This window comes from Dama dama, chromosome 19 (genome assembly GCF_033118175.1).
Source record: "Dama dama isolate Ldn47 chromosome 19, ASM3311817v1, whole genome shotgun sequence".
Classification (NCBI taxonomy): domain Eukaryota; kingdom Metazoa; phylum Chordata; class Mammalia; order Artiodactyla; family Cervidae; genus Dama; species Dama dama.
The window spans coordinates 67,481,120-67,508,124 of NC_083699.1; the positions used below are offsets into that span (position 1 = coordinate 67,481,120).

Sequence of the window (27,005 nt, forward strand, 5' to 3'; positions counted from 1 at the left end):
AATAATCAATATTGGCTTTTAGGTTTAAAGAGGAGGAGATTTGGAGACACCTTAAATTAACTCAAGATCTGTGCTGCCGGGCAAAGCGTGGCCTAATTCAGGCCGCCCTCCGCCACCACCCCCCCGCCTTCCTGCAGAGCAGCCTGTCACCCAGAAGGGAGGCCCTGGGCTCCATGGGTAGATGGCTCTCTCCCATCACTGTGAAGACAGCGCATTGCAGATGCGTTTAGGATTATCCACTGACCATTATGTAGCTCTTCTGTGACTATCAAGATGAGTATTCTTGATTCTGAAATTTGGAAAATAGCCATGATTAGAAGGGAGAAAGTAAGACTCCCTGTAGTTCATGCTGGAAAGCTGAGGACCACTTCCGGCTTTGATTTCAAGCTCCGGGAGTTGGCTATGGACAGGGAGGCCTGGCATGCTGCCGTCCACGGGGTCGCAGAGTCGGACACGACTGAGCAGCTGAACTGAACTGAACTGAACCTCCTGAGAGCCCTCTTCCTCCTCCTCTTTCTCCCCTCTTGGTTTGTTTTTTTTGGGGGGGGTATAGTTGATTTACAGGGTCACTTTCTGCTGTACAGTAAAGTGAGTCAGTGATGCATAGACGTATATCCACTCTTTCTTTTTTTTAGATTATTTTCCTGTATAGGGCATTGCAGAGTATTGAATAGAGTTCGCTGTGCTAGGCAGCAGGTTCTTATTAGTTTTTTGCTTTATGTAGTAGACATATGTGTATGTGTCAGTCCCAATCTCCCAGTGTATCCCCCCCCACCCCTCATCCCCTGTAACCATAGGCTTGTTTTCTACATCTGTGACTCTACCTCTGTTTTGTCATTAAGTTCGTTTGTACCTCTTTCCCCCTCGTGCATTTCACTCATTTTATTTTCTTTTTATATAATATTGGAGTTCAGTTCAGTTCAGTTCAGTCGCTCAGTTGTGTCCGACTCTTTGCAACCCCATGAACCACAACACGCCAGACCTCCCTGTCCATCGCCAACTCCTGGAGTTTACCCAAACCCATGTCCACTGAGTTGGTTATGCCATCCAGCCATCTCATCCTCTGTCGTCCTCTTCTCCTCCTGCCTTCAATCCCTCCCAGCATCAGGGTCTTTTCCAATGAGTCAGCTCTTCGCATCAGGTGGCCAAAGTATTGGAGTTTCAGCTTCAGCATCAGTCCTTCCAATGAACACCCAGGACTGATCTCCTTTCGGATGGACTGGTTGGATCTCCTTGCAGTCCAAGGGGCTCTGAAGAGCCTTCTCCAACACTTATATAATATTGGAATCAGACTCTCTATATATGGTTTTGTATCCTAATTTTCCCAATTTCCCCCCAAGAATTTGCATTTTCCGTGTCCTACCAAACCCTTTGCCCCACCAGTTGGGCCATTTGCATTCTGTGTCTCAATGCACAGGCCCAAGCCTCCAGGTGGAGCTGGCTGGGGGCCTCTGGGGTGGAGTGGGAGGCTTGGCTGGCCTGTGAAACCATCTATAAATAATATCGCCCATTGCAAATATTGATTTTGATGCACTACTTAAGGCATTTTCTAATTTGAAAATATTTTCAACTGAAAAAGCTGTCATTTGCAATTCGTCATGTTATGAGGATCCTGTTAAATGTGCTAAATATTTTGGGATTGGTTATTTGACTTGGAAAGTTGCAGAAGCACAGAAATTCCTGTATCTCCAAAAAATAAGAGAATGGATTTTAGAGCCGCTCTGACAGGCATATTCTAAGAAAGACTTTTTTTTTTTTTTTTAGTATTGCTCTCATCTTAAAAGTTTTTTTTAATAGTGCTCTATGCTGGCAAAAAATACGGATCCTTGTGGCATCTACACATGTGACTGAAAAAGTTGTCTAATTACTGTTCTCAGGATGTTGAATAAACCCCATCACTGTTTGGAGCAGAGAGCAGTGCTGAAATACTCATCTGGGGAAACTATTATTACTAAAGCTGGGAGCTGGGAGGAAAGGACAAGATTTTCAAAATATTTTCTTTGCAAAAGTATACGTGGATGTCAGTACGTCCGTTACAGCTTGGCCTTTATCTCGTTCCTAGTTTTTGCTTTATGATGCTGAACTTTATTTGGAGAAATGCTGCCCCAACTCTGCCCCCTTACTTTTTTTTTAGAAGAAAGAATTTTAAGTTCATCCCTCTTTTAAGACACTGTAAAATAATATTTTAGCAGTAGGTTTTGTCACTAAATGTACAGTTGATCCTTGGTCTTAGTATTTGGGGAAAAAACCCAAGGTTTACTATATTGAAATACTCTTTCAGGTTGTTCCAAGATCTTTGAAGGTCCAAGAAGAAGCCGTGTTGACCAAAGGCAAGACAAATGACTCATAGAGGAAAAGGATGGGGGAGCCGAGGGCGATTCAAGGTAAAACAAAAAGCCCCAGAAAAGTCCTGCCTTTCTAGAGTCTTTAGAAAAAGGTGAATGTAAAGATTTTGTACTTTCAGTATTTGGTATTTGGGGGTCCCAAACCTCCAAGACCTTTTCTGGGGTCCTTTAATGTACTTTGAGGAACCTAGGTTGTTCCCTAGATTCTCTGCCCCCCACCTACCACATAAAATGCCCTTGACCCAGTCCCACCTGCTCCTGCCTTCCGCATTGGGGAGTTTTTAAAGTCACCACTTTGTAAGTTCTACCTTCTGCTTTCTTCTGCTCCATCCAGAAGAAACAAAGAGCCAATCACAGTGTCTACAGAGCTGTGCTTTTTAAAAATTTTTTGCTTGCCCTCTTTCTTTATTCAAGCTATTTTTTGACATGGAAATTGTTGGTTCATGAGGATAGCTTCATGGCAAAGTACACTGTGAAGATAAGCAGCAATTCTTACGTTGAGCGAGGAGGTAGAAGGGTTCTGTCTTGGGCTGATAATTTATGTGATTCTCTGCTCAGTTCCTATTTTCTGAATAATTATGTACAACTTTATTTTAGGATTATCCACCTATATACATAGGAGACTTTGTGTTTCTGAGTTTCCAGTGGCATCAGTGTAATAAGCAAAAATGAGAAATCTATTTTTTAATTTATTTTTAATTAAAGGATAATTGCAGTATTGATTTGAGAAATCTATTTTTAAAGGAGCACCATACTTTGGAAGAAAAAGTTCTTCAGAGTAGAACAATTTCCCAATAAAGTGATATGGCAACTGTGTTGTTTTTCACTCGTTAAGTTGTATTTGACTCCTTGCAAGGAGTCAGTGGACTGTAGCCCACCAGGCTCCTCTGTCCATGGGATTCTCCAGGCAAGAATGCTGGAGTGGGTTGCCATTTCCTCCTCCAAGGCATCTTCCCGACCCAGGGATTGAACCCGAGTCTCTTATGCCTCCTGCATTGGCAGGCGGATTCTTTACCACTGTGCCACCTGAGAAGCCCGTTGCAATTCTAGAAGAATGTATTATAAATATATATTCTATTGAACTGTTTTATTCAATAGATAGTTTTAATATTGAATATATTTCCAAGATCCTTAAGTACTATTTTAACAGGTGGTATTATATAGTATAAAATTATAGGAAACAATGCTTTTGAAGAATTGTGATAAGAACAGAAACTAACTAATAAAACACTGTCTCTGTTACTGAAGGGATGCAAATCAATGTAATACCTTCTTGAATGTGCTTTTATGCTAGCTATATTTTTCTGTCCTATTACCAGATTTGGTTAGTAGTTATTTTACCTGAATTCAATTGCCACCTCATTTTGAGAGGCCCACACAGGGATTGAGTCTTTGCCTTCATTAGCTACGCAAAAAAATAAAAATAAACATGGAGAATTTTAGCACTTTATCTACAAAACAAGCCCCTTATTTCTTCAGGTCTGTCAGGCTTTTCTCAAAAAAAAGCATTCCAGCGGTCGAAGAGATTATGGTGGGGCTGGTGTATCACTGACTTATGCCTCGAACTTAAAAGAGTCTGTCCTCTCCTGACGTTAAGGCGGGAGTGATGAGTAGATGGTTCAACAGGGCATGGTGCCTAGGCCGGGCTTTGAGCAGAATTTGTGTCCAGGAAGAAACTGTGCAGTTAATTGGACATGGTTCCTGAGGCCACACCCCCATCAGGGCCTGTACTCCTCATCAGTTAAACGATGGGAAGTAAAGATGGGTCCATTTGCAGGGATGCTGGGACAAAGTACTACAGAATAGGGAGGCTTAGACAGTGGAAATTTGTTCTCTCCCAGCTCCGGAGTTCAGGGTGAGGACAGGGCTGGTTCCTCCTGTCTGTCCATCTCTGTGGCTTATAGATGGTCATCGTCTCCCTATGTCTTCACACTGTCTTCTCTTTATGCAAATCTGTTTCGAAATTTTCTTATTTTTTTTTTTAACTAAGGACACCAGTCATAGTGGGTTAGGGCCTACCCTAATGACCCCCACTTTAGCTTCATTACCTGCAGAAAGACTCTGTCTCCTAATAAGGTCACTTTCTCAGATGCTGGGGGTTTGGGCACTGAAGAATTGATGCTTTCGAATTGTGGTGCAAGAGAAGATGCTGGAGAAGACTCTTGAGAGTCCCTTGGACAGCAAGATCAAACCAGTCCATCCTAATGGAAATCAATCCTGAATATTCATTGGAAGGACTGATGCTGAAGCTGATGTTCCAGTTCTTTGGCCACCGGATGCAAAGAGCCGACGCACTGGAAAAGACCCTGATGTTGGGAAAGGTTGAAGGCAGAGGAGAAGGGGACGACAGAGGTTGAGATGGTTAGATGGCATCACTGACTCCTTGGACATGAGTTTGAGTAAACTCCGGGAGTTGGTGATGGACAGGGAGGCCTGGTATGCTGCAGTCCATGGGGTTGCAAAAAGTCGGACGCGACTGAGCACCTGAGCAACACCACCATGAAGGGTTGTGTGATGGAAACAGTTCAACCTATTGCAGTAGTTGTTTATATTTGATGGAAAGATAAAGCCTTATCTTACTGAAGGAGTTCAGTTTCTTGTTTATAGATGAACGTGGAGGTACATTTGGTTTCTTGTATTTCCACCTCCCACTGATCTCCTTTGCTTACTTTGGGGAGAGCAGGTGCCAGGGCTGGGGCCCGAGGGAGCCGAGGGAGGCACCAGTTTCAAGGAGATGCTCCCTCTTGGGTGCTGACTCTGGACCTGCAGGAGCTGAGAGGGGGTGCCTCCTGAAATCGTGGGCCCTGGGTGGACGTCTCACTGACCTCCTGCTCCATTTAGGAGACCACTGCCCAGGGGAGAGTCAGATCTGTGCAGTTCTTAGGGTAAGTTTTGCCATTAATAGTAAGAAACCAACGTACCTAATGTCCACTCATCTGGAATCAGTGAACCTCACAACCGGCTCTTTCAGTGAATGGATCCGTTATGATGAGTTTGCTCAGAGTCATTTTACTTAATGTGCCTGGACTTAATGACTAGTTAGCCTAAAATTAAAAATTCCATTTTAAAATTAAGGACAAATGACCCTTATGAAAAGTGAGCAGCTTATTTCTTGGGAATTATTTTTCACAAAGTTGCAGGATTTTATACAGTATCGGCCTGCTTGTTTTCTTTCCAGTATTCAGTTCAGTTCAGTTCAGTCGCTCAATCGTGTCTGACTCCTTTGCGACTCCATGTATTTCCAGTATTGATGGCCACTTATCAAGTGCTTGAAAGAAAAATGAGTGTTAGTCACTCAGTGAGTAGTCTGATTCTTGTGACGCCATGAAGCCTGCCAGGCTCCTCTGTCGATGGGATTCTCCAGGCAAGAAGACTGGAGTGGGTTGCCTCTCCCTTCTCCAGGGGATCTTCCTGACTTAGAGGTTGAGCCTGAGTCTCCCACATTGCGGGTAGATTCTTTACTGTCTGAGCGACCAGGGAAGCCCTATGAAGTGCTTACTGTCTGCCTAGCCCTGTGAGGGGTTTCAGGAGCATGATTCAATCTAAGAGTCCCAAAGGCCTTGGGTAGCATGCAGGGGAGATTCACCAAACAGTGCTTCTACTCGGGGACTAACCAGTTGAATAGACACTGGCCAAACTTTGTGTCACACTTGTATGAATTCACTTCAGTTCCATTTAGTTGCTCAGTCGTGTCCGATTCTTTATGACCCCATGGACGGCCGTGCTTCCCTGTTCATCACCAACTCCCAGAGCTTGCTCACACTCATGTCTATCGAGTTGGTGATGCCATCCAGCCATCTCATCCTCTGTCGTCCACTTCTCCTCCTGCCCTCAATCTTTCCCACCATCAGGGGCTTTTCCAATGAGTCGGTTCTTCACATCAGGTGGCCAAAGTATTGGAGTTTCAGCTTCAACATCAGTCCTTCCAATGAACACCCAGGACTGATCTCCTTTAGGATGGACTGGTTGGATCTCCTTGCAGTCCAAGGGACTCTCAAGAGTCTTCCCCAACACCACAGTTCAAAAGCTTCAATTCTTCGGCGCTCAGCTTTCTTTACAGTCCAACTCTCGCATCCATACATGACTATTGGGAAAATGTTAGCTTTGACTAGACGGACCTTTGTTGGCAAAGTAATGTCTCTGCTTTTTAATATGTTGTCATAGCTTGTCTTCCAAGGTGCAAGTGTCTTTTACTTTCATGTGTGAATTGCAGAGCATCAGTTTGGAGGTGGTAATTGAGGGTCTTTTTTCCTCCTGATATCAAATAGGTGGTGTCTTTTCCAACTCCATCAGCCATGTCTCCAGCTCTCCAGTACCAACTGAGCATCTTACAATTTGATTTAATTCTGAGACTTCCCGGAGTTAGTACCAGACACCACAGGCTAAAGGCTCAGGCCCACAAGACTGCCCTCCCCAACTGCAGAGACCAGTGAAGAGCATCAGGTCCCCAGGTTACCCATCCTTTTGTCCAGCGGGGCTACAGTTGGGGGTTCCCACAGCCTCTGTCCAGGATTCAGTAATTTTTTTGAAGTTAGAGGATAATTACTTAACAGTGTTGTGCTGGTTTCTGCCATGCATCAGTGTGAATCAGCCACGGGTATACATATGTCCCCCTCCCTCTTGAACCCCTCTCCCACCTCCCTCCCCATCCCACCTTCTGGGTTGTCAAAATCCCACTACTGGGCATATACTCTGAGGAAACCAGAATTGAAAAAGTCACATGTACCCTAAAGTTCATTGCAGCACTATTTACAGTCCCTAGGACATGGAGGTAACCTATGTGTCCCTCAATAAATGAATGGACAAGGAAGGTGTGGTACATAGACACAGTGGAACATTACTCAGCCATAAAGAGGAGCACATTTAACTCACTTCTAATGAGGTGGATGAACCCAGAGCCTATTATACAGAGTGAAGTAAGTCAGAAAGATAAAGACAGATGCTGTATATTAGCACATATATATGGAATCTAGGAAAATGGTATTGATGAAGCTATTTGCAGGGCAGCAAAGGAGCCACAGGTGGCTTCGCTGGTGGCTCAGACGGTAAAGGATCTGCCTGCAGTGCGGGAGACCTGGGTTCAATCCCTGAGTTGGGACAATCCCCTGGAGCAGGAAATGGCAGCCCACTCCAGTATTCTTGCCTGGAGAATCCTCTGGACAGAGGAGCCTGGCGGGCTCTAGTCCCTGGGGTCGCAAAGAGTCAGACAGGACTGAGTGACTAACACTTTCCCTCTCAAAGGAGCCACAGACATAGAGAACAGAATTGTGGACACAGTGGGGGCAGACGAGGGTGGGATGATTTGAGAGAAGAGCCTTGAAACATACACATTACATATGTAAAATGGATAGCCAGGGGGAGTTTGCTTTATGATGCAGGATTCAGTGATTCGATAGAAGGAACCACAGAAGTCAGGACAGTGCTGTACTTCCTATGACAGTTTTTTACAAAGGGCACAGGTGAATAGATGGATGGGAGTTTGTAGGATGGAGGTCCAGAAGGGTACCGAGCACAGGGGCCTCCTCAAGGAGTTGGGGGACATGGGGATTGCTCACCAACTAGGAAACTCTCTGCATCCTGTCATTTAGGGGTTTTATGAACTTTTCATCATGTAGGCAGGATCGGTTATGAATTCAGTCTCTAGCTCTTCCTCTCTCTCTCGAGAGGGTCGGATTGGGGCTGAACGTTCCAGGTCTCCCATCAAGGCTGGGAAGTTCTGAGACCAGCCTGAAGCCATCAAGGGGTCCATCACGAGTCACTTCATTAGAACTAAACGTGGTTCTGGGACTCCTGGTGGTTCAGTGTTTGGGGCTCCTTGCTCCCAATATGGGGGGCTGAGGTTCCCTGGTGGGGAAACTGGATCCTGCGTGCCACCGCTGAGACCTGCCACAGACCCCTCCAAGAAAAGACAAAACCGTGGTCCCGTTAGCCTTGCGTGTACGTGCTCAGTGCTTCAGTCCTGCCGGACTCTGCGACCCCAGGGCCTGTGACCCGCCAGGCTCCTCTGTCCGTGGAACACTCCAGGCAAGAACACTGGAGTGGGTTGCCATGCCCTCCTCCAGGGGATCTTCCTGAGTCAGTGATTGAACCCACGTCTCCTGCATCTCCTGCTTTGCAGGTGGATTCGTTACCCACTGACCCACCTGGGAAGCCACCCCTCCCCTCCATCACCCTTAACACTCAGGAAATTTAAGAGCTGTCTACCAGGAGCTGGTACAAAGACTAAGGGTGTTTTCATTTTACAGTTGTGTAAATAAAGGTAGTAAAAGATAGGGCGACCTTTTCAGAAAATTAAGATCATGGCGTCTGGTGCCATCATTTCACAGCAGATAGATGGGGAAACAGTGAAAATGGTGACAGACTATCTTTTGGGGGCTCCAAAATCACTGCGGATGGTGACTGCAGCCATGAAATTAAAAGATGCTTGCTCCTTGGAAGAAAAGTTATGACCAACCTAGACAGCATACTAAAAAGCAGAGACATTACTTTGTCAACAAAGGTCCATCTAGTCAAGGCTATGGTTTTTCCAGTGGTCATGTATGGATGTGAGAGTTGGACTGTAAAGAAAACTGAGTGCCAAAGAATTGATGCTTTTGAACTGTGGTGTTGGAGAAGACTCTTGAGAGTCCCTTGGACTGCAAGGAGATCCAACCAGTCCATCCTAAAGGAGATCAGTCCTGGGTGTTCATTGGAAGGACTGATGCTGAAGCTGAAACTCCAGTACTTTGGCAACCTGATGCGAAGAACTGACTCACTGGAAAAGCCCCTGATGGTGGGAAAGATTGAGGGCAGGAGGAGAAGTGGACGACAGAGGATGAGATGGATCGATGGCATCACCGACTCGATGGACATGAGTTTGGGTGGACTCCGGGAGTTGGTGATGGACAGGGAGGCCTGGCGTGCTGCGGTTCATGGAGTTGCAAGGAGTCGGACATGACTGAGTGACTGAACTGAACTGAACTGAGGCAGAAAATCGAATATGGCTTCCATCCTGCATCTGACCCTGTACCTCTTCTCAGATGCACTACCATCTGCAGGAGCCCTGCCCTCATGCCTTCTAGGACCTTCTCTTGCCCATCCCCCAGTGCACACCACACTTGCAGTGCCTGGGAGCCCAGAGCTCCTGCCCAAACTGTCCTGAGCATCTTTGGGGCCAACACAGCCTCCGTCCTTGAGATCCACTCCCTTGGCAATTCCTGTGTGTGCCTCTCTAGGCCTGACGGACAGAGATCATGGCCGTATAGATTGGAATGTCCACATGGTTGTGTGGGGGTCTTGCAAATGGGCCAGAGCCGGGTTGGGAAGGGAAACAGGGAGGAAGTGTCCTTTTTCTATTCTGGTCCCAGCCCTGCAGATATCCAGGTCTTCTCTTAACTATTTGACAGCCTTGCCTCCCTAATTACACAATCCTCATTTTCCTTTTGGCCTTGTGTGCCAGTCCGCACCTGATGCAGTTTTATCTAAAGAAACCCAAATCAAATATTTTTTTTTGTGTAGTAAGCATTGGCGTTTTCAAAACAGGAATGAAGAAGGGATCGTTTCAGTTTTTAAGATACCCAATAATAAAAGAACATTGGGTCGTGAAATCCAAAGTCATAAACATATATATTACCCAAAGAATTTATTGCAAGAAGTATGTAGTGGAGAAAGTGTTTTTAGATAACACAGATTCAAGTGTTGCAAGGGTTCAAGGGCAAGTAAAAGAGAAAATAAAAGGCTCCTACAGGGATATAAAAGCATCACGTCATTCATCAACGACTAAATATTTGAGAATTGCTCATTGGAAACACAAAAGTGAATTAGAAGAGCTTTTAAAAAAATCCGTGATACCATCTCAAATGGCAGGAAGAACAGACACCAGATGACTGTAAAGACAGTTGAGGGTGTCTGTGGAAGGAAGAGACAGTGGGGAAGGAGAGTGGTCACCCTGCTGGGGTTTGGAGGTGTTGCTTCTTAGCTGATCTGGTTTGGAGGATGACACCACCATTCACATTGTTGTTTAGTTGCTAAGTTGTGTCTAAGTTGTGTTGTGTCTAAGTTGTTGTGCTAAGTTGTGTCTGACTCTGTGACCCCATGGACTTCAGCACACCAGGCTTCTTTGTCCTCCACTGTCTCCCCGAGTTTGCTCAAATTTGTGTCCATTGAGTTGGTGATGTTATCCAACCATCTCATCCTCTGCTGCCCACTTCTCCTCCTGCCTCCCATCTTTTCCAGCAAAAGGGCCTTTTCCTGTGAGTCAGCTCTTCACATCAGGTGGCCGAAATATTGGCACTTCAGCTCCATCAGTCCTTCCAATGAACACCCAGGACTGATCTCCTTTAGGATGGACTGGTTGGATTTCCTTGCAGTCCAAGGGACTCTCAAGGGTCTTCTCCAGCACCACAGTTCAGAAGCGTCAGTTCTTTGGCGCTCATTGACCTTGACTGGTTCATTAGTTCCTCGAGTTGATGACGGTCCTCGTGGTGGTGGTGGTGGTTAGGATCATATACCCTGGCTCCCTAAGGTGGGGGGATGGGAGGAGCATTGGTCCCCCGCCTCTCTGCCTTCCTGCTGGTCCACATGCCTCTTGCTCTTCAAGGCTTTGTGGTGGCGCCTCCATGGTTCTCCCTCCTCTGGGTACTCTCCATGTCCCTCATCAGGCAGCGCCCCTGGCTGCCTGCTCTCAGGACTGAACTCTGGGTATCTGTATCAATTGTTTCCCCTTCTCCATCCCTGGAAGGGCGTGGCTGTATCGCATCTGGAATCTATATATCCCCTTCCCCACAGCTTCATCCTTATGCCTTGAAAGTACCCCAGACCTCCCCGTTAAAGACATGAGACATAAACAGTCCTTATTAAGTTTATGTCTTTCTGGGTTACAGATCAAATGGCCTTTGTGACTTGTGTGATGCGTCTGTGGTCTTGGATATCCAGAATGTTGATCCTGTTTCACTGTAGTTAGAAACCCCAGGAGGCTGGCAGGGTCCCATCATGGGAAGTGAGAATTCAGCTCGGAGGGAAGGGCTCCGAGAATCCCAGAGTCTTCTGGTTGAAGCTTCTCGGTTCCTCCTCAGTTTCCCAGCTCGTTTTGAGGGCGGGTCAGAGTTTGAGATCATGTCTGGTAGCTCAGACAGACTGTAAAGAATCTGCCTGCAATGCAGGAGACCTGGACTTGATCCCTGGGTTGGGACGATCCCCTGGAGAAGGGACTGGCAACCCACTCTAGTCTTCTTGCCTGGAGAATTCCCTGGATAGAAGAGCCTGGCGGGCTATAGTCCATGGGGTCATAAAGAGTCAGACATGGCTGAGTGACTAACACTTTCACTCTTAGATGAATTGAAATGATTTATTTGTGGGTTGAGATGAAGTCAGTTTCTTTTGAAATTCCTATTGGAGGCACCTTTTATCTCTTTAGTTGGGAAAGTCTTCGGGGGCATCTAGGTAACCCGGTTATTAAAAGCATATTGTGTAAGTTGGTAATTGACACAGAAATGCCATGCAACAATATATCTCCAGTCTCAGGGGTTTAAAACAAGTAGCATTTGTTCCTCTCGTGAGCCTGTGGGTCTGCCATTCATGTTAACCTTCCTGAACAGTTTTGGTTTTGTAGTTTCCCTCATGTGCCCCGGGTTTGATGGTCTCTCCGATGGATGATCAGTGGTCTTGGCTGGAGAGATTGGATGATTGGGCTTTCTCCACATGCCTCTAGTCTGCAAAACACTAACCTGGGCAGGTTTCCATGGGGCTAGAGAGTTACAAGTGGAAATGCTTGGTTTCTCTTGAGACCTGGGCTGTCCTTCTGCTGTGTTCTGTTGGATGAAAGCAAGGCCCAGGGGCTGCCCAAGAACCAGGCTTGGGGAAGCAGACCCTAGTAAGCGAGAGGAACCGCTGTCACGGGTGGAGGGCACGGACCCAGAGAGGTGTGGAGAACTGACACCCTCTTTTAACCCACTGTAGCCCGGCAGGAAAATGGGAGCCAGCTAGTCTCCGCCTTCTCTGTACCTGCAGCACACACGGGGTACTTTGGTTGTCTCCGTGGGCCGTAAAGCCAGTCCCATGCTGAGCAGACTCAAACAACAACCCACTTGCGGTTTCCCGTAATCCTATACCAGGCTGGACCGTTCTCCTCTCTCGATGTTGCCAGGGGCTGCGGTCATCTGAGAAATGACCACGCTGGAGTGTCCAGGGTGGCTCCTTTGTGGGCCTGGCACATGGGCCTGGTGTCAGCCGTGTACCCGCCTTGGGCCCCCGCCACGTTGCTGTGCCTCCCTGGGGCCCAGGGACCCGGTTCCCACAGGCGGGAAGAGAGAGCTGTGCGCAGGGCCCCCCCAGAGCTGCCTCCTGCAGCGTTTCAGGATCAGAGGCGGTTGCTAAGTCTCCTGGGCTTTGAGGGTAGGGGACAGGCTTGTGGTATGTGTGTGCAGGGGGCAGGGGTGGTGTGGGATGAGCTCCCTAGGGGACATGCTGAAGCCTACAAAAAGAACCCTTGTTTCTGAGCATGGGGTCCTGCAGTGGTTGGGTGGGTGGGGGCTTCCTATTGTCCGGAAGCCCTGAGGAGGCCGTCCTGGGGGAGTCGAAGGAATCCCCCCTGCACCAGGGGAGCCAGTTCCGAGAGACCTCTGGCCAGGCCCCTGTCCTCTGCCCTGCCCCTAGTTTGCCAAGAACCTGGGTTACCTTCAACTGCTCCCCTAGTCAATTTCAGGACAGTGCTTCATTGCTTTTGCATATTTAGCAACTATTATCCCCCAGAGGACTTACTTTTGACTTGAAGGGGGAATTGCATATTTCCCAGGATCAAGAAATTTGACTTTAGGAAAAAATAATGTCTGAGGTTCCAAGTTGGTCATCTTCTTGGACAACCAAGCTCCCCCTGTTCTTGGGACTTGCAGCCACCTGGGGGATGGACTCCACCCCACCCACCCCACCCCCAAGCATTAGGGCTTCCCCGGTGGCTCAGAGGTAAAGACTCCACCTACCAAGGCATTGAGACCCAGGAGACACGGGTGTAATCCCTGGGTCTGGAAGATCCCCTGAAGAAGGAAACGGCAGCCCATCCCAATATTCTTGCTTGGGAAATCCTGTGGACAGAAGAGCCTGGCAGGCTGCAGTCCATGGGGTCACAAAGAGCCAGAAATGACTGAGTGACTCATGCACCCCCAAGCATGCAGATCTGAGGATGAAGGCATCCCATGAGAGGCCGAGCTGTGTTGAAAGTGGGTGTGTTTGTACCTCGAGAGGGTCAGAAAGCCTGGATGACAGATGTACTCCTGTGAGGGCCCCGGCAGCCCCCCGGAGTGATGTGTCTGAAAGCAGAGTTGGAAGTCCGCTTTTCTGTCTGTCTTCCTGTCATCAAGCTGCTTGTTTTCATTCTGAAGTTTGCTACTGCTCAGAGGCAGAGGCCTGATTTATGAAAAAGAAAACACACAACATTAAGAGTTAATCAAAGAGTGATGCCACCTAAAAACATAAATTAGAAAAAGTTAGTTTCAGTGCCAGAGAAGAACTGATAGACCTACAGAGCCCAAGGCTGATTGGGGAAATGGTGCGTGGAGCCCTGGGGAAGGGTCTGGAGGATGGGAGAGGTTCCCCTTGGGATCAGCTATGTGGCCAGGAATGGAGGGGACCGTGAGTGGGTGGTGGGTGGCTGCCGGGAAGAAGTACCAGTGCCCTTCTCTCCTCCTGCCCCCTGAGCTCCAGATGGTGTCTCATTGGTTAGACTTGATTGGGCCCAGAAGGCAAGGGCGCCCAGCTGAGGTCGTCTGTCTGTCGGGGTCAATCCTAGGGGGCACCGGCAGGGTGGAACGGGGGAGTGGAGAGTGGTTCTGGTGTGGGAGGGCAGAAAAGAACCGCAACACGCTGGTTTGTAATCTGAAGAAAGGAATATCCTGGGTCAAGTATTTATCCCTAGAATATTGGTATCTTAAAACTTAATTCATCTTTAGTACATTAAATTATCTTCACAATACAGGATGAAACCTGTTAATTATGTCAAACCGAAGATCCTATTGGGTCCTGGTGTCAGGCCAGTCTGACCTGAATCCCGGCGCTGTTTCTTATTAACCACATGATCTTGGAGAAGTTAGTGACTTCCCTGGGTGTCCACGGGCTTCGACGGTGGCACAGTGGTAAAGAATCTGCCTGCCAGTGCAGAAGATGCAGGAGACAAGAGGTTTGATCCCTGGGTTGGGAGGATCCCCTGGAGGAGAGCATGAAAACCCACTCTGGTATTCTTGCCTGGAGAATCCCATGGACAGAGCTGCCTGGCGGGCTACAGTCCATGAGGTCTCAAAGAGTCAGACATGACTGAGCACACATGTACACACTGGGTGTCCACATTCCTGACTGGTTGATGAGAATGTGCACACTCAGAGGGGTGGTTAGGGTTCAGTGAGGCAATGGCCCTGGAGCCCTGAGCCCTAAAGCCTCGGCGGCTTATGCATTCAGTGACCAGTAGCTGTGCTTTTTATTAGGTGCCTAATTATGAAGCTTTGGAGAAGAACTGACACCCCACTCCAATATTCTTGCTGGGAAAATCCCACAGACAGAGGAGCCTGGCGGGCTGCAGTCTGTCCATAGAGTTTCGAAGAGTCAGACATGTCTGAGCACTTGAGCAGTTACGAAGCTTACAGATGTGTTTCTGTTCAGTGGCTCAGGCACGTCTGACTCTTTGTGACCCCATGGACTGCAGCACACTAGGCTTCCCTGTCCTTCACCATCTCCCGGAATTTGCTTAAACTCATGCCTGTTGAGTCAGTGATGCCATCCAACCATCTCATCCTCTGTCACCCCCTCCTCCTCCTGCCTTAAGTCTTTCCCAGCATCAGGGTCTTTTCCAGTGAGTTGGCTCTTTGCATTAGGTGGCCAAAGTACAGGTGTGTAGATGGTATTAGTTTGGGTAGAAACGTCAGAGTCCAATTCTGTCAACATAATAGAAAATACCATTTTGGGGGTCTCATTTCTTCCTTCACGCATAGACGCTGCTCATGTAAAATGATGTGTATCAACTGAATTTGACTTGGATTTTGGGGAGCTTGACGTCTTAGGGTTATGGGGATTAAAACTAAGTGATATTCCCAACATAAGAGAAGTTGGGTTCCCAGTCACTTCATCCACTGTTCACATCTAAAGGCAAACATCCAAGGAGACCTTCACTGATCACCTGAAACTGTCACAACATTGTTCATCTTTGTGTGCGCCCGGTCATGTCCGACTCTTTGCGACCCCGTGGACTGTAGCTCGCCAGGCTCCTCTATGGGATTATCCTGGCAAGAATACTGGAGTGGGAAGCCATTTCCTCCTCCAGGGGACCTTTCTGACCCAGGGATCGAACGAACTTATGTCTCCTGCGTCTCCAGAGTCTTTACCACCTGGGAAGCCCCGTTACTCAGCTATTGGTGTTGTTGTTGAGTTGCTTAGTCGTGTCCTACTCTTTGCGACCCCGTGGACTGCAGCACACCAGGCTTCCCTGTCCTTCCTCATTGGCTATACTCCAATACAAAAGAAAGTTTGTTTTTGTTCTGGTTTTGTTTTTAATAAAACCAAACGTTTAATGCAGAGCTGGGATTTCTTCACTGTTGTGTGTGTGCTGTGTTCAGTCCTGATGGAAAACGGAACACCGATACGTGGTCGCTTACTGCTGTCTGTGTCTGCCCTTTGTGTCTCCTAGCTGCCTCGGATGCTGAGTGAATGGTAGCCACGCTGGCCTCCTGAAGGTCATGATTCAGACTGTCCCAGACCCAGCAGCTCATATCAAGGTAGGTTCCATCCTGGCCATGAAACTGCCCTGACTTCCTCCTTGACTGGATTTTCACAGACCTCTGCCCACCTCTCAGTGAGTGCCAGGGTCCGCCGTCCACAGCTGTGAGCCAAACCCAGTCCACTGTCTGTTTTTCCACAGCTCGGGAGCGAAGAAAATGCCTTTCACATTTTTAAATGGTTGAAAAAAAAAATCAAAAGAATATTTCACAGTGCATGTAAATGACAGGAAGTTTAGGTCTCATTGTGCAGAAGGAGTGTTCTCCTGGGCTCTAGCCACGCTCATTTCCATGCTGTCGGGGGCTGCTTCCACGCTGTCATGGCAGAGTTGAGTCCTTCCAACTTGGAGACCATATGGGCTGCAAAGCTGACAGTATTTACTATCTGGTTCTTTGCAGGGAAGGAGAGCTGACCTCTGAGTTAACATCGAAAACCGCATCCAAAATTCTCTGACTTCTGTTCTAATTCCATCTCCTTGACGCTTCCTGGGGTTACCTAGGGAGAGACGGGAGGGGCGGGGGGCCTGGGTTTCCAGCGCTCAGCCTCCGTGTTATCGGGGCGCCCCGACACTTCAGCAGCTCGTCACGCACGCCTCCCCCCCTCCTCTGCCCACTGACAGCTCTTCCGAGGGCTCTGGAGGTGAGAGAACTGGGGGGATGAGACTCGAGCCAAGGCAAGTCCCTGCGAGGAAGCCGGCCCGTTCCTTTCAGGGCTCTGCTTCCACGTGCTTGCAGCCACCGGGAGGAAATGAAGTGATGGTTTTCATATACTTGACCCAAATAAAAGTTACAGAGAATGTTGGGGCTTGAGCTACATCAGCCAGATAGGCTGTCTGCACCTGCGCTGGTTGGTTCAGCTGTCTGGGTTGGCCCAGCTCGCTCACTGCCTTGCCAGTTCTTGATTTTCCCTATATAAATTCATTTCCCCAAGTGGCCTGGTCAGGTTTTTTGTTTTTTTTTTTTTAATACTAATTTTTACTCTTTACCTGAAACATTTATTGAAAATTGAAAGTGGCTTATAAAGGAGAAAGTTTATGGTATTGAACAATTTTACCATTTTGGGGTGGGGTTGCTAAAACATAAAACACCCTCCGAAGTGGCATCTACACACACACATTTACATATACACGTGCATTTTAAAAGCAGTATATTTGGAAAAGTGTTGTGTACCATGTGCAACTCATATTCACACACATTTGATTTCTTTGAAAGTGGAATTAGAAGTAATGAGTTTTAAGTGTGTTTTTTTTTAATGGCTTTGTGGGTGTTCTTTCAAGAGTGAGAAATACGGGGAGTCCGAAGGGTGTGGAGGATGCTAGATTTCACCCAGGGACTGACAGGACCGGCCCTTCTGGCAGACTATATCGTTTGATTTCTGTGTGATGGTTTATTGGGGCATGGCCGCTATGTCTGCAGAAACACAAGTGGGAAAACTCTTGTGGCTGTGATAAGGTTTCTTCAGAAATATCTGGAATGTGTTTGGTGAGTGTGTTCATGCTACCTACAGATCGGGGAGGGGATTTCTTGTAGTCTCTGTTAATCATGAAGCCACAGGTTGCAAAGAGAAGCTCTCAGAGAAGGAAGGTGATACAAGAAATATCTCCTGAAGCTCAGAGTATGAGCAGCAACAACTGAAATTCATTTTGACTGGTGTTTTATTCGTAACCAACCAGAAGGAAAAGAAGAGATGAGCAAGAAATTATTGCAGATTTTTAAAGTTAATTTATCCAGTCCAAACATACAACTCTGAGAAACATGATCCCTGTAAATGTGTTCAGGAGAAACGTTCTGTATTTGGTCTCAGAAATGACCTGTGTTTTCATCTCTGATTTATCTTATTATCCTCATATTGGTTAATGTAAATGTAAGTGAAGGATAATTCTGAGAAATGGTAACCTTGAGAGTTTCTTGAAAACAAATTTCAACTCAAATTGCTTCTGTGTCTTTGAAGATGAACTGGCAATTTAGAGCGGCAGATAGTAATAGCCAGTGTTGGCTCTGAGGTAGAGAGAATTCTATTAAAGCCATTTGCTTCTTTTGTAAATCTATCAAATTCCACCTACTGAAACTTTAATAATTATTCCTGGACTTTGTTTTTTTCCCGTATATGGAATTGGTGTCCTTGACAACAGTCAGGAAAATAAGACTGCTTTCTACTGTTCCCTAAAATACCCAATTTGGGGAGTTTACTCAGTAAAGTTTTCTGTGCTGAGATGTTTCTGGTTCTGGACTGAGGGACACAGCTCTTATTTCTCGGAGAGGAAGTTCTTATAAATGACACATGACACTTGATATGTTAATACAGAGAGTGGAAGAGTTTGCTTTTGGCTCACTGCTCCAGAAATGTTTTTCTCATCTAGAAAGTACTTGAATTCTCTGCAGAATTGACTTCACGTGGCAGTTGTGCAGGGAGACAGCCATAAAGACTTTATGCGTCCTTCGTGCCCCTGCATAGGCTGATCTGGAGGAGAGAAATGATCCTTTTGTATTTAGGAAATGTATCCCACATAGCTTCCTATAGTTCTTGCCTGCCAGAGCAAATTACTCTTATCCTTTCGTATACTGAAAGAGCTGGAAATGATTTTACAAAGGAGGGATGGTAAATAACTATGAAATGTTAGTCTTGACTTACATAATGGGACAGTTGTGGCAGTTGGTTTACAAGGAAAGTGAACTGAACTTTAAATGTATTTTTAGCCTATTCTTCATTGATGAGAATAGTAAGTTATTAAGCACGTCTTATTTGTCTTTCTTTGCCGGCCCTTCCAAGCACTTTTTTGGAGAAGGAAATGGCAACCCACTCCAGTGTTCTTGCCTGGAGAATCCCAGGGACGGAGGAGCCTGGTGGGCTGCCGTTTATGGGGTCGCACAGAATCGGACATGACTGAAGTGACTTAGCAGCAGCAGCAGCCAAGCACGTTTTATTTATTTATTTAAGTCTGCGCTGGGTCTTCATTGCTGCGAGCAGCCTTTCTCTAGGTGCACAGTCTTCACTGCAGCACGGGGGCCTCTCCTTGCCGTGTTTTTTTTGTTGTTGTTGCAGAGCACAGGCTCTAGAGCTCTGACTCAGCAGTTGTGACACATGGACTTGGGCTTAATTGTCTTTCAGCATGTGGGATCTTTGCGGACTAGGGATAGAGCCTGTGTCCCCTGCATTGGCAGGTCGATTCTTAACCATTGGACCACCAGGGAACGCTCAAGCACTTTCTTGTGATAAAAATTACGGTGTCACAACAGTACGCACTTAGCTGGTTAGGTCATGTGATCGTTCTGTTGCTCTGCCAACGGGTAGCACCTTTTACCACCGAAGATGGATCCAGACTCATCCCTGTTACCGCAGCCAAACTTGTACTGCTTGCTGGATGACAGGCTAATACATTCAGAGAGAAGTTGTGAGTTGTTGGAGCAAGTATTAGTGCTTTAATTCAGAAATTAAAAGATGCTTACTCCTTGGAAGGAAAGTTATGACCAACCTAGATAGCATATTAAAAAGCAGAGACATTACTTTGTCAACAAAGGTCCGTCTAGTCAAAGCTATGATTTTTCCAGTTGTCATGTATGGATGTGAGAGTTGGACTATAAAGAAAGCTGAGCGCCAAAGAATTGATGCTTTTGAACTGTGGTGTTGGAGAAGACTCTTGAGAGTCCCTTGGACTGCAAGGAGATTCAACCAGTCCATCCTAAAGGAGATGAGTCCTGGGTGTTCATTGGAAGGAGTGATGCTGAAGCTGAAACTCCAATCCTTTGACCACCTGATGGGAAGGGTTGACTCGTTAGAAAAGACCCTGATGCTGGGAAAGATTGAGGGCAGGAGGAGAGGGGGACGACAGAGGATGAGATGGCTGGATGGTATCACTGACTCGATGGACATGGGTTTGAGTAAACTCCAGGAGTTGGTGATGGACAGGGAGGCCTGGTGTGCCGTGGTTCATGGGGTCGCAGAGAGTCTGACACAACTGAGCGACTGAACTGAACTGAATTCAGAAAGCCAGCAGACTGAGAAGATTGTGGACTAGTGTCCCAAAGAATTCAGGCCTCTTTTTTCCTAAAAAAAAAGAAAAAAAGAAGCGGGGTGAGGCTCATTGTTGTAAACTTCTTGGTGCAGGAATCCTTTCTTCTTGCAGCTGTCTGTGTAGGTCTTGTCACAATGCTTCTATAAACCTCCAATAAGACAATTTGTTACTTTCTGCTCTGCAACTTTTTTATCTCCAAAAATGGAAAAGTGCTGCACCTTTAAAGGTCAGAGGCTTGAGAATGGGCTGTATATTTCAGGCTGTAGGCAACATTTTTACAAAGGTGCTTGGCCAGCATGACTAAGCACCACAGAGTCCAATGTGGAGTATGTTTTCTGTTACATCCTGAGCAGGGAAAAAAAGACCAGAAAATCCATTTTATTAGGATTTGGCAAAGATTCTGGTGATGAATTCTCATCCTGATAAAGGAGTTCTCCATTTGTGTCATTGCATTTCCTCCTAAGAGCTCTGTTTTAATATTTTCATTTACTAACACTGGATGAAAAGGATGGGCAGAGTGGTGAAGTTTATGACTTTTAAGAGACGTCTGATTGGTACCTTTTGTAATCGTTTCCTTTGCTGTTGACCAGCTGCCCACTTGGAATACTGTACATTTTTGAACTGGTCAAAGGAGGCTGGGGCTGAGAGGGGAAGGGTCTGAATCTTAGTTCCACCCTGTGGCTCACAGGCGGTGTGACCTAGTGATGCTGGTTCCTGAAACTTCCTGAGCTGCATGTTCTTGGCAAAGTTCGTGACACGGGTCCTGGCATCCTAGGACCCGGTTCAATTCCCGCTGTATCATTGGTAACTCCGTGATGTGTACAACTTCTTTAATCTCTCTGTGCCTTGGTTTCCTCTTTTCTGAAGCAGAAGCACCTACTTTGGGGATTAGTGTGAGGATTTCATGATCAGTTATTACAGGTAATGCACCTGGACCCCACCAGGAGCTCTTGTGGTCCGTAAAATGAGGGTGCCGTATCCATGTTGAAGAAGACACAGTGTCATCATGTCTGATTTATACAGAGCCACATGGATACCTCTTAGAAAATACTGAGGGAAAAAAAAAATCTAAAACAGGATGTGCTCAGTGGCACAGTATTATTTACATAGAGGAAGGCATGCACACTTCCCAAACAACATCATGTGCTTTTCATGGATATGTGTGGATCTGAGACTTATCATGACCACATGCAAGGGAATGAGTGCATGTATGGGGCGTGTTGGCCAGTTACTCTGAGAGGTGGTTGGGGGGTAAGGGATATGATAGTAATGGTATACATATAATGTCAGTCACTGGCATGGAGGTTTGGAAGTGGTACAGAAAGGCTTTCCGTCCACACTGGCGGCAAGCTGGTATAATACCAGCTGTACTTTATTATTACTAGTTTGGCATTGCCTACTTAAGCTAATCATGCTCCAGCAGGTCCGCCCTAGTATATGCCTTATCGCATGGAAGTGCCAGGAAACACGCATAAGCAAAAATCTAGAACCACCCAAACGCCCACCAGGAGAAAGGATAAATAAATTGTGGTCTGCCCCCCGCCCAGTGGAATACTACACAGCAGTGAAGAATAAACTACAAGCATCTAACCTGTGTCTGTGTACCCGTGTGTGTGATTGTCAAAATTGGGTCGAAAAAAAAAGTCACAGCAGAATAAATAGAGTATGAGTCCGCATATAAAGATCAAAAAGAGGAAAAACTACAAAACATATGTTGTTCAGAGACACACATATGTGGCAAAAAGAAGAACAAAGGCGCAATATGCATATAATAATTCAGGACAGAAAAAAATGCCTTATCAGGGAGGGGAAGGCTTGGGGGAGGGACTCGGGTAGGGAGGGGGGGTTCTGAGGTCGTGGTGTTGCCTCTGTCGGCTGAGTTCAGGCGGGAACGCTTGCTCCTTGTTTCTTAACTTGCACAGTGTCACATGTCCTGTTCGTGTTAAGAGTGATATTTACAGTAAAGAAGGGACAATGCTGAAAGAGGAGGACGGGAAGATGGAGGTGGGTGGCTCAGGATGGCATCACGTTCGGGAAGACGCTTTCTAATTGTCAACCCTTGATGATCACCATGGCAGAGAGAGACTGCTTGGTCCCTCGCTGGTCTAGCTGCTGAGGAGGGTGTGAGCCCGCTCTGGTTACGTGACGTCTGGGCAGGGGACTGTGGTGACGGGCTGTGTCTGCCCCGGACCTGAGCGTGGGGCTCTCTGGGTTCTTTGCTCTGCCCTTTTGTTTTTAAATTAGATGATAGTTGATTTGCAGGATTACGTTAATCTCTGCTGTAGGGCAGCGTGATTCAGTTATACAGACATACACATTATTTTCTCGCTTCTTTTCCAGTATGGTTTATCACTGGTCCTTGAATAGAGTTCTCTGTGCTATACAGTGGGACTTTGCAGTTTACCCATTCTCTGTGTAACAGTTTGCATCTGCTAACCCCAGACTCCCAATGCACCCCTCCTTCAGCCGCACCCCCCCACTGCCCCTGGTAGCCACGTGTCTGTTCAATCCGTTGGTCATTTCCCAAGTTGAGAGAGCCCACCCGCCTTTAGCTCTTTGAGTGACTTCATTGAATCCTTTTGCAACAAGGAAGCTCTCTCTGATTCACTCGTTCATTCATTCAAACATTTTTTATCAAAGCCTTCCGTGTACTTGAAACGGGTTGGGGGTGTAGGTATTGGTCGCTCAGTCCTGTCTGACTCTTTGTGACCCTGTGACTGTAGCCCACCAGGATTCTCCAGGCAAGAATACTGGAGCGGGTTGCCACGCCCTTCTCCAGGGGATCTTCCCAACCCAGGGCTTGCACTCGGGTCTCCTGCATGGCAGGCGGATTCTTTACTATCTGAGCCACCGGGGAAGCCTGGGTGTGGGAATAAGAGACCATAAAGGCATAGCATCTGCAGTCCGGGGCAGAGGACACGTGTTCCCCAAACACACGTTCTGGGACACAGCGCAGGGTGCAGGCTGGACCTCCCCATCCCCACCTCACCCGTCCCAGCTGGTCCTGAGACAAGCCCTGTGCTGGGCCAGCGTGGCTTCTGCCTGGGGACAGACAGCCTGGCAGTCTTCTGGGGGGGTCCCACCGTGCTGGACCAGGGGGAGCGTCGGGGGCTTCAGACTGTGCCCCACCGCCCCGATGGCTCCCAGGTCCGGCCCACGAGCGGCCTCCTCTACAAACGCCTGGAGCCTGTTGCTGCTCTGCGGCCCAGAGGAGCGCGCTGGGCTCAGGCCTGGGGTCCACGGCCAGTGAACCTCCAGCTCCTGCTCCCGAGGTTTCGTGTGAGGATCAGGCAGACAGCGGACCACAGGGTCAGCAGTTCCTCTGCTCTGCTCCCTAGTTGCTTCCACATGTGGAGAAGGACTGAAAAGTCGACTTTCTCAGGATTTGTTTCTAATTATGATTTTTTTTCCCCTTCCTGTTCCTTTCCCCTTTAACGTTTGTATATTTTTTGGCCCATTTTTTAGAAGTAGGTTGGGGCCAGATGGTCTAGGTTTGAAGCCTGGCATTATTATTTGTCATAAAGAAGGCTGAGCACCAAAGAATTGATGCTTTACAACTGTGGTGTTGGAGAAGATTCCTGAGAGCCCCTTGGACTGCTAAGAGATCCAACCAGTCCATCCTAAAGGAGATGAGTCCTGGGTGTTCATTGGAAGGACTGATGCTGAAGCTGAAACTCCAATACTTTGGCCACCTGATGGGAAGAGCTGACTCATTGGAAAAGACCCTGATGCTGGGAAAGACTTCAGGAGGAGAAGGGGACGGCAGAGGGTGAGATGGTTGGATGGCATCACCAACTTGATGGATGTGAGTTTGAGGAAGCTCCAGGAGATGGTGAAGGACAGGGAAGCCTGGCATGCTGCAGTAAATGGGGTTGCAAAGAGTTGGACACGACTGACGACTGAACAACAGACAGCCACTTCTTACCAGTTGCCACAGCTGTAACTTGGGGACAGATAGTGTACCTACCTCATAGGATCATGAGGATTGCATTAGTTAATGTTAATGCTTTTCAAGCACTCAGAACACTGCTTGGCTCCCATTAAACACTTATTAGGGCTTCCCTGGTGACTCAGCTGGTAAAGAATCCGCCTGCACTGCGGGAGACCTGGGTTCAATCCCTGGGCTGGGAAGATCCCCTGGAGAAGGGAAAGGCTACCCACTCCAGTATTCTGGCCTGGAGAATTCCATGGACTGTATAGTCCATGGGGTGGCAAAGAGTTGGACACGACTGAGTGACTTTCACTTTCATAACATCTCACATTATTATCAATATATTGTAATATCATTAATATCCTTAATTATATAATGTATTATTGATATATGATGCAGTATATTATATATTGTTGAATTTTATAGTAATTTTATAATATGTTGTTTATATATGTTACTGATAAGCTTGATAATATATTATTAACACTTTATTACCCAAGTGGCACAGTGATAAAGAATCTGCCTATAATGCAGAAGATACAAAAGACATGGGTTCGATCTCTGGGTTGGGAAGATCCACTGGAGAAAGAAATGGCAACCCACGCCAGTATTCTTGCCTGGGAAATCCCGTGGACAGAGGAACCTGGTGGGCTACAGTCCACGGGGTTGGAAAGAGTTGGACACAATTGAGTGACTGAGCACACACATATATAATTAATATGTTATTAATGTGTTATACATTAATATATTAACTGTTGCCAATAATACCACACTTTATTTTTATTAAAAACTAAAGCAGTTGAATGTTATTATATTATTAATGTGTAATATTATAAATATATTAGCATACGCTTACAGAGTGATAGTAGGAGGGGAGAATGAAGAAGAGGGAATATTCTGGAAATAACTGTAAAGATAACAGGGTCAGTAGTTGCCAGGAAGTCCACTGCCGGATTCCCTTCTTTCCCAGATGACTCCATGGCTGCCTCTCTGGAAGCAATGCTAAATATTTCTGACCATAAAAGATGCTAAACTTAAACCCTGTTTGCATTTCATAGAAGGAAGGGTCTGAAAGAGATTTAAGAAGTAGCCAGCATTGAGCACAAGGTCACTGGGAGGCCTGAGAACCCAGCCGATGAGCAGTATGCTTTTAAAGTAACACGAAGCAGATGCAAGAAGTGCCCGGCTCTGTATCTGAGTGAGCAACTGGATGCCTTCTGTGACTTGTCCCGTCACCCTGGAGAAGAGACACGGGCTCCTGGGTGGGAGTGCCCTACTCAGCTCCTGCCTGACCCATGGAGGACCCCCTGAACCGTGAGCCTTTTGCACTTCTTTGCAAATCTGATTCGTAGTGACTTTGCTTCCCAGGAGGGTAGACTGCTTATCTATTCGATGACATACTCAACAGAGGCCTAGAGCGAATCTGTGTCCTGGGAAGATGATGCAAGCCTTCGACACGCTGCCTGTTTTTTCTTCAGTAAATCAGCTTTGATCACGTGCCGATGGGGTCATTTAGCACATCCCTCGACAAGCCAGGAGACCCTGGCTATTTATGCTGCAAGGTCATTGTTCTGCGCTTTCATTTTTCTCTGGGACGGTGGCACTTAATGAAACACAGAAGAGCAAATCTGTGAATATTCCCACAATGAATGGAGATGATTTGTGTAACCAGAAGGTAACACTGTTTAAAAATATCAAGATATTTGATATGGCAAAACTGTAGAGACTTTAACATCCAAAGTCTTACCTGCAGGTATTCTGGGTGAGGTTCGCTGGAGCAGGGCTGGACTTGGTCTCCTGCTCCTCGTGGGGCTGAGCCCCATCTCTTGGTGGGGGCTGTGCTCAGGGGACGTGCCGGGGGACTTAAGGGAGTGCTGTCCCCCAAACTGGCAACTTCCCGTTAAGATTCAGCGACCCTGACTTTCAGGGAGGCCTCCAGCTTTACCAGTGTTGTAAACGGGGGTTGGAGGACATTCAGATCATTTCTCTGGAGAATGATTCGTGCATTGTTCCTGCTAGGTTTCTCGCAGAGGTGGTTCTCAGAAGATAGCCTGGAAATCTAATAAAAATGCAGATTCCTGGGTGCTCTGAGAAAGCTCCATCTCCAGTAAGTTTGGGCTGGACTCAGAGATCTGCGTTTTAACAAGCACCTGAGGTGTTTCTGTGGACCTTGCTTAGATAACGAATAATTATTAATGATTAACCTAGTCTTCCTGGAGAAGGAAATGGTAACCCACTCCAGTATTCTTGCCTGGAGAATCCCATGGATGGAGGAGCCTGGTGAGCTACAGTCCGCGGGATCACAAAGAGTCAGACACGACTGAGTGACTTAACTAACTAACCTAGTCTTATGGGGCTGCGCTGGTGGCTCAGATGGTAGAGAATCTGCCTGCAATGGGGGAGACCCAGTGTCAAGATCAGGAAGATTCCCTGGAGAAGGGAACGGCAACCCACTTCAGTATTCTTACCTGGAGAATCCCATGGACGAGGAGCCTGGTGGGCCACCTTCATGGGGTCGCAAAGAGTCGAACATGACTCAGAGAGTAACACTCACTTTTTCAGACGAGTATGATGGTAAACATTTATCAGAGCAACTGATTTTTTTTCTTTTTCTGTTTACACTGGTGGCTTCATTGTTTTGCACCACTACTCTGAATATCCTAATCACGTGTATAAGGGTTTCAGTTCAGTTCAGTCCCTCAGTTGTGTCTGACTCTACAACTCCATGGACTGCAGCACATCAGGCGTCCCTGTCCATTACCAACTCCCGGAGCTTACTCAAACTCAGGTCCATTGAGTCCGTGATGCCATCCAACTGTCTCATCCTCTTTCTCCTCCCGCCTTCAGTCTTTCCCAGCATCAGGGTCTTTTCCAATGAGTTGGCTCTTCACACCAGGTGGCCAAAGTACTGGAGTTTCAGCTTCAGCATAAGTCCTTCCAATGAACACCCAGGACTGATTTCCTTTAGGATGGACTGGTTGGG

The 27,005-nt window shown here is 47.0% G+C and overlaps 1 protein-coding gene across 3 annotated transcripts in view; it reads left to right on the plus strand.

Moving 5' to 3' along the window:
* Positions 1 to 2,306: 2,306 nt before the first annotated feature.
* The window catches only part of ERG (ETS transcription factor ERG), a 236,656-nt gene continuing 211,957 nt past the window's right edge, over positions 2,307 to 27,005 (plus strand). The window contains exons 1-2 of one of the 3 annotated variants that reach the window (XM_061167307.1): positions 2,307 to 2,384; positions 15,991 to 16,078. In XM_061167307.1, coding sequence (XP_061023290.1) covers positions 16,040 to 16,078 — 39 coding nt within the window. In that variant the 5' untranslated portion in view covers positions 2,307 to 2,384; positions 15,991 to 16,039. The remainder of the gene's footprint in view (positions 2,385 to 15,990; positions 16,079 to 27,005) is intronic. The other 2 variants (XM_061167302.1, XM_061167305.1) reach the window with 2 other exon arrangements.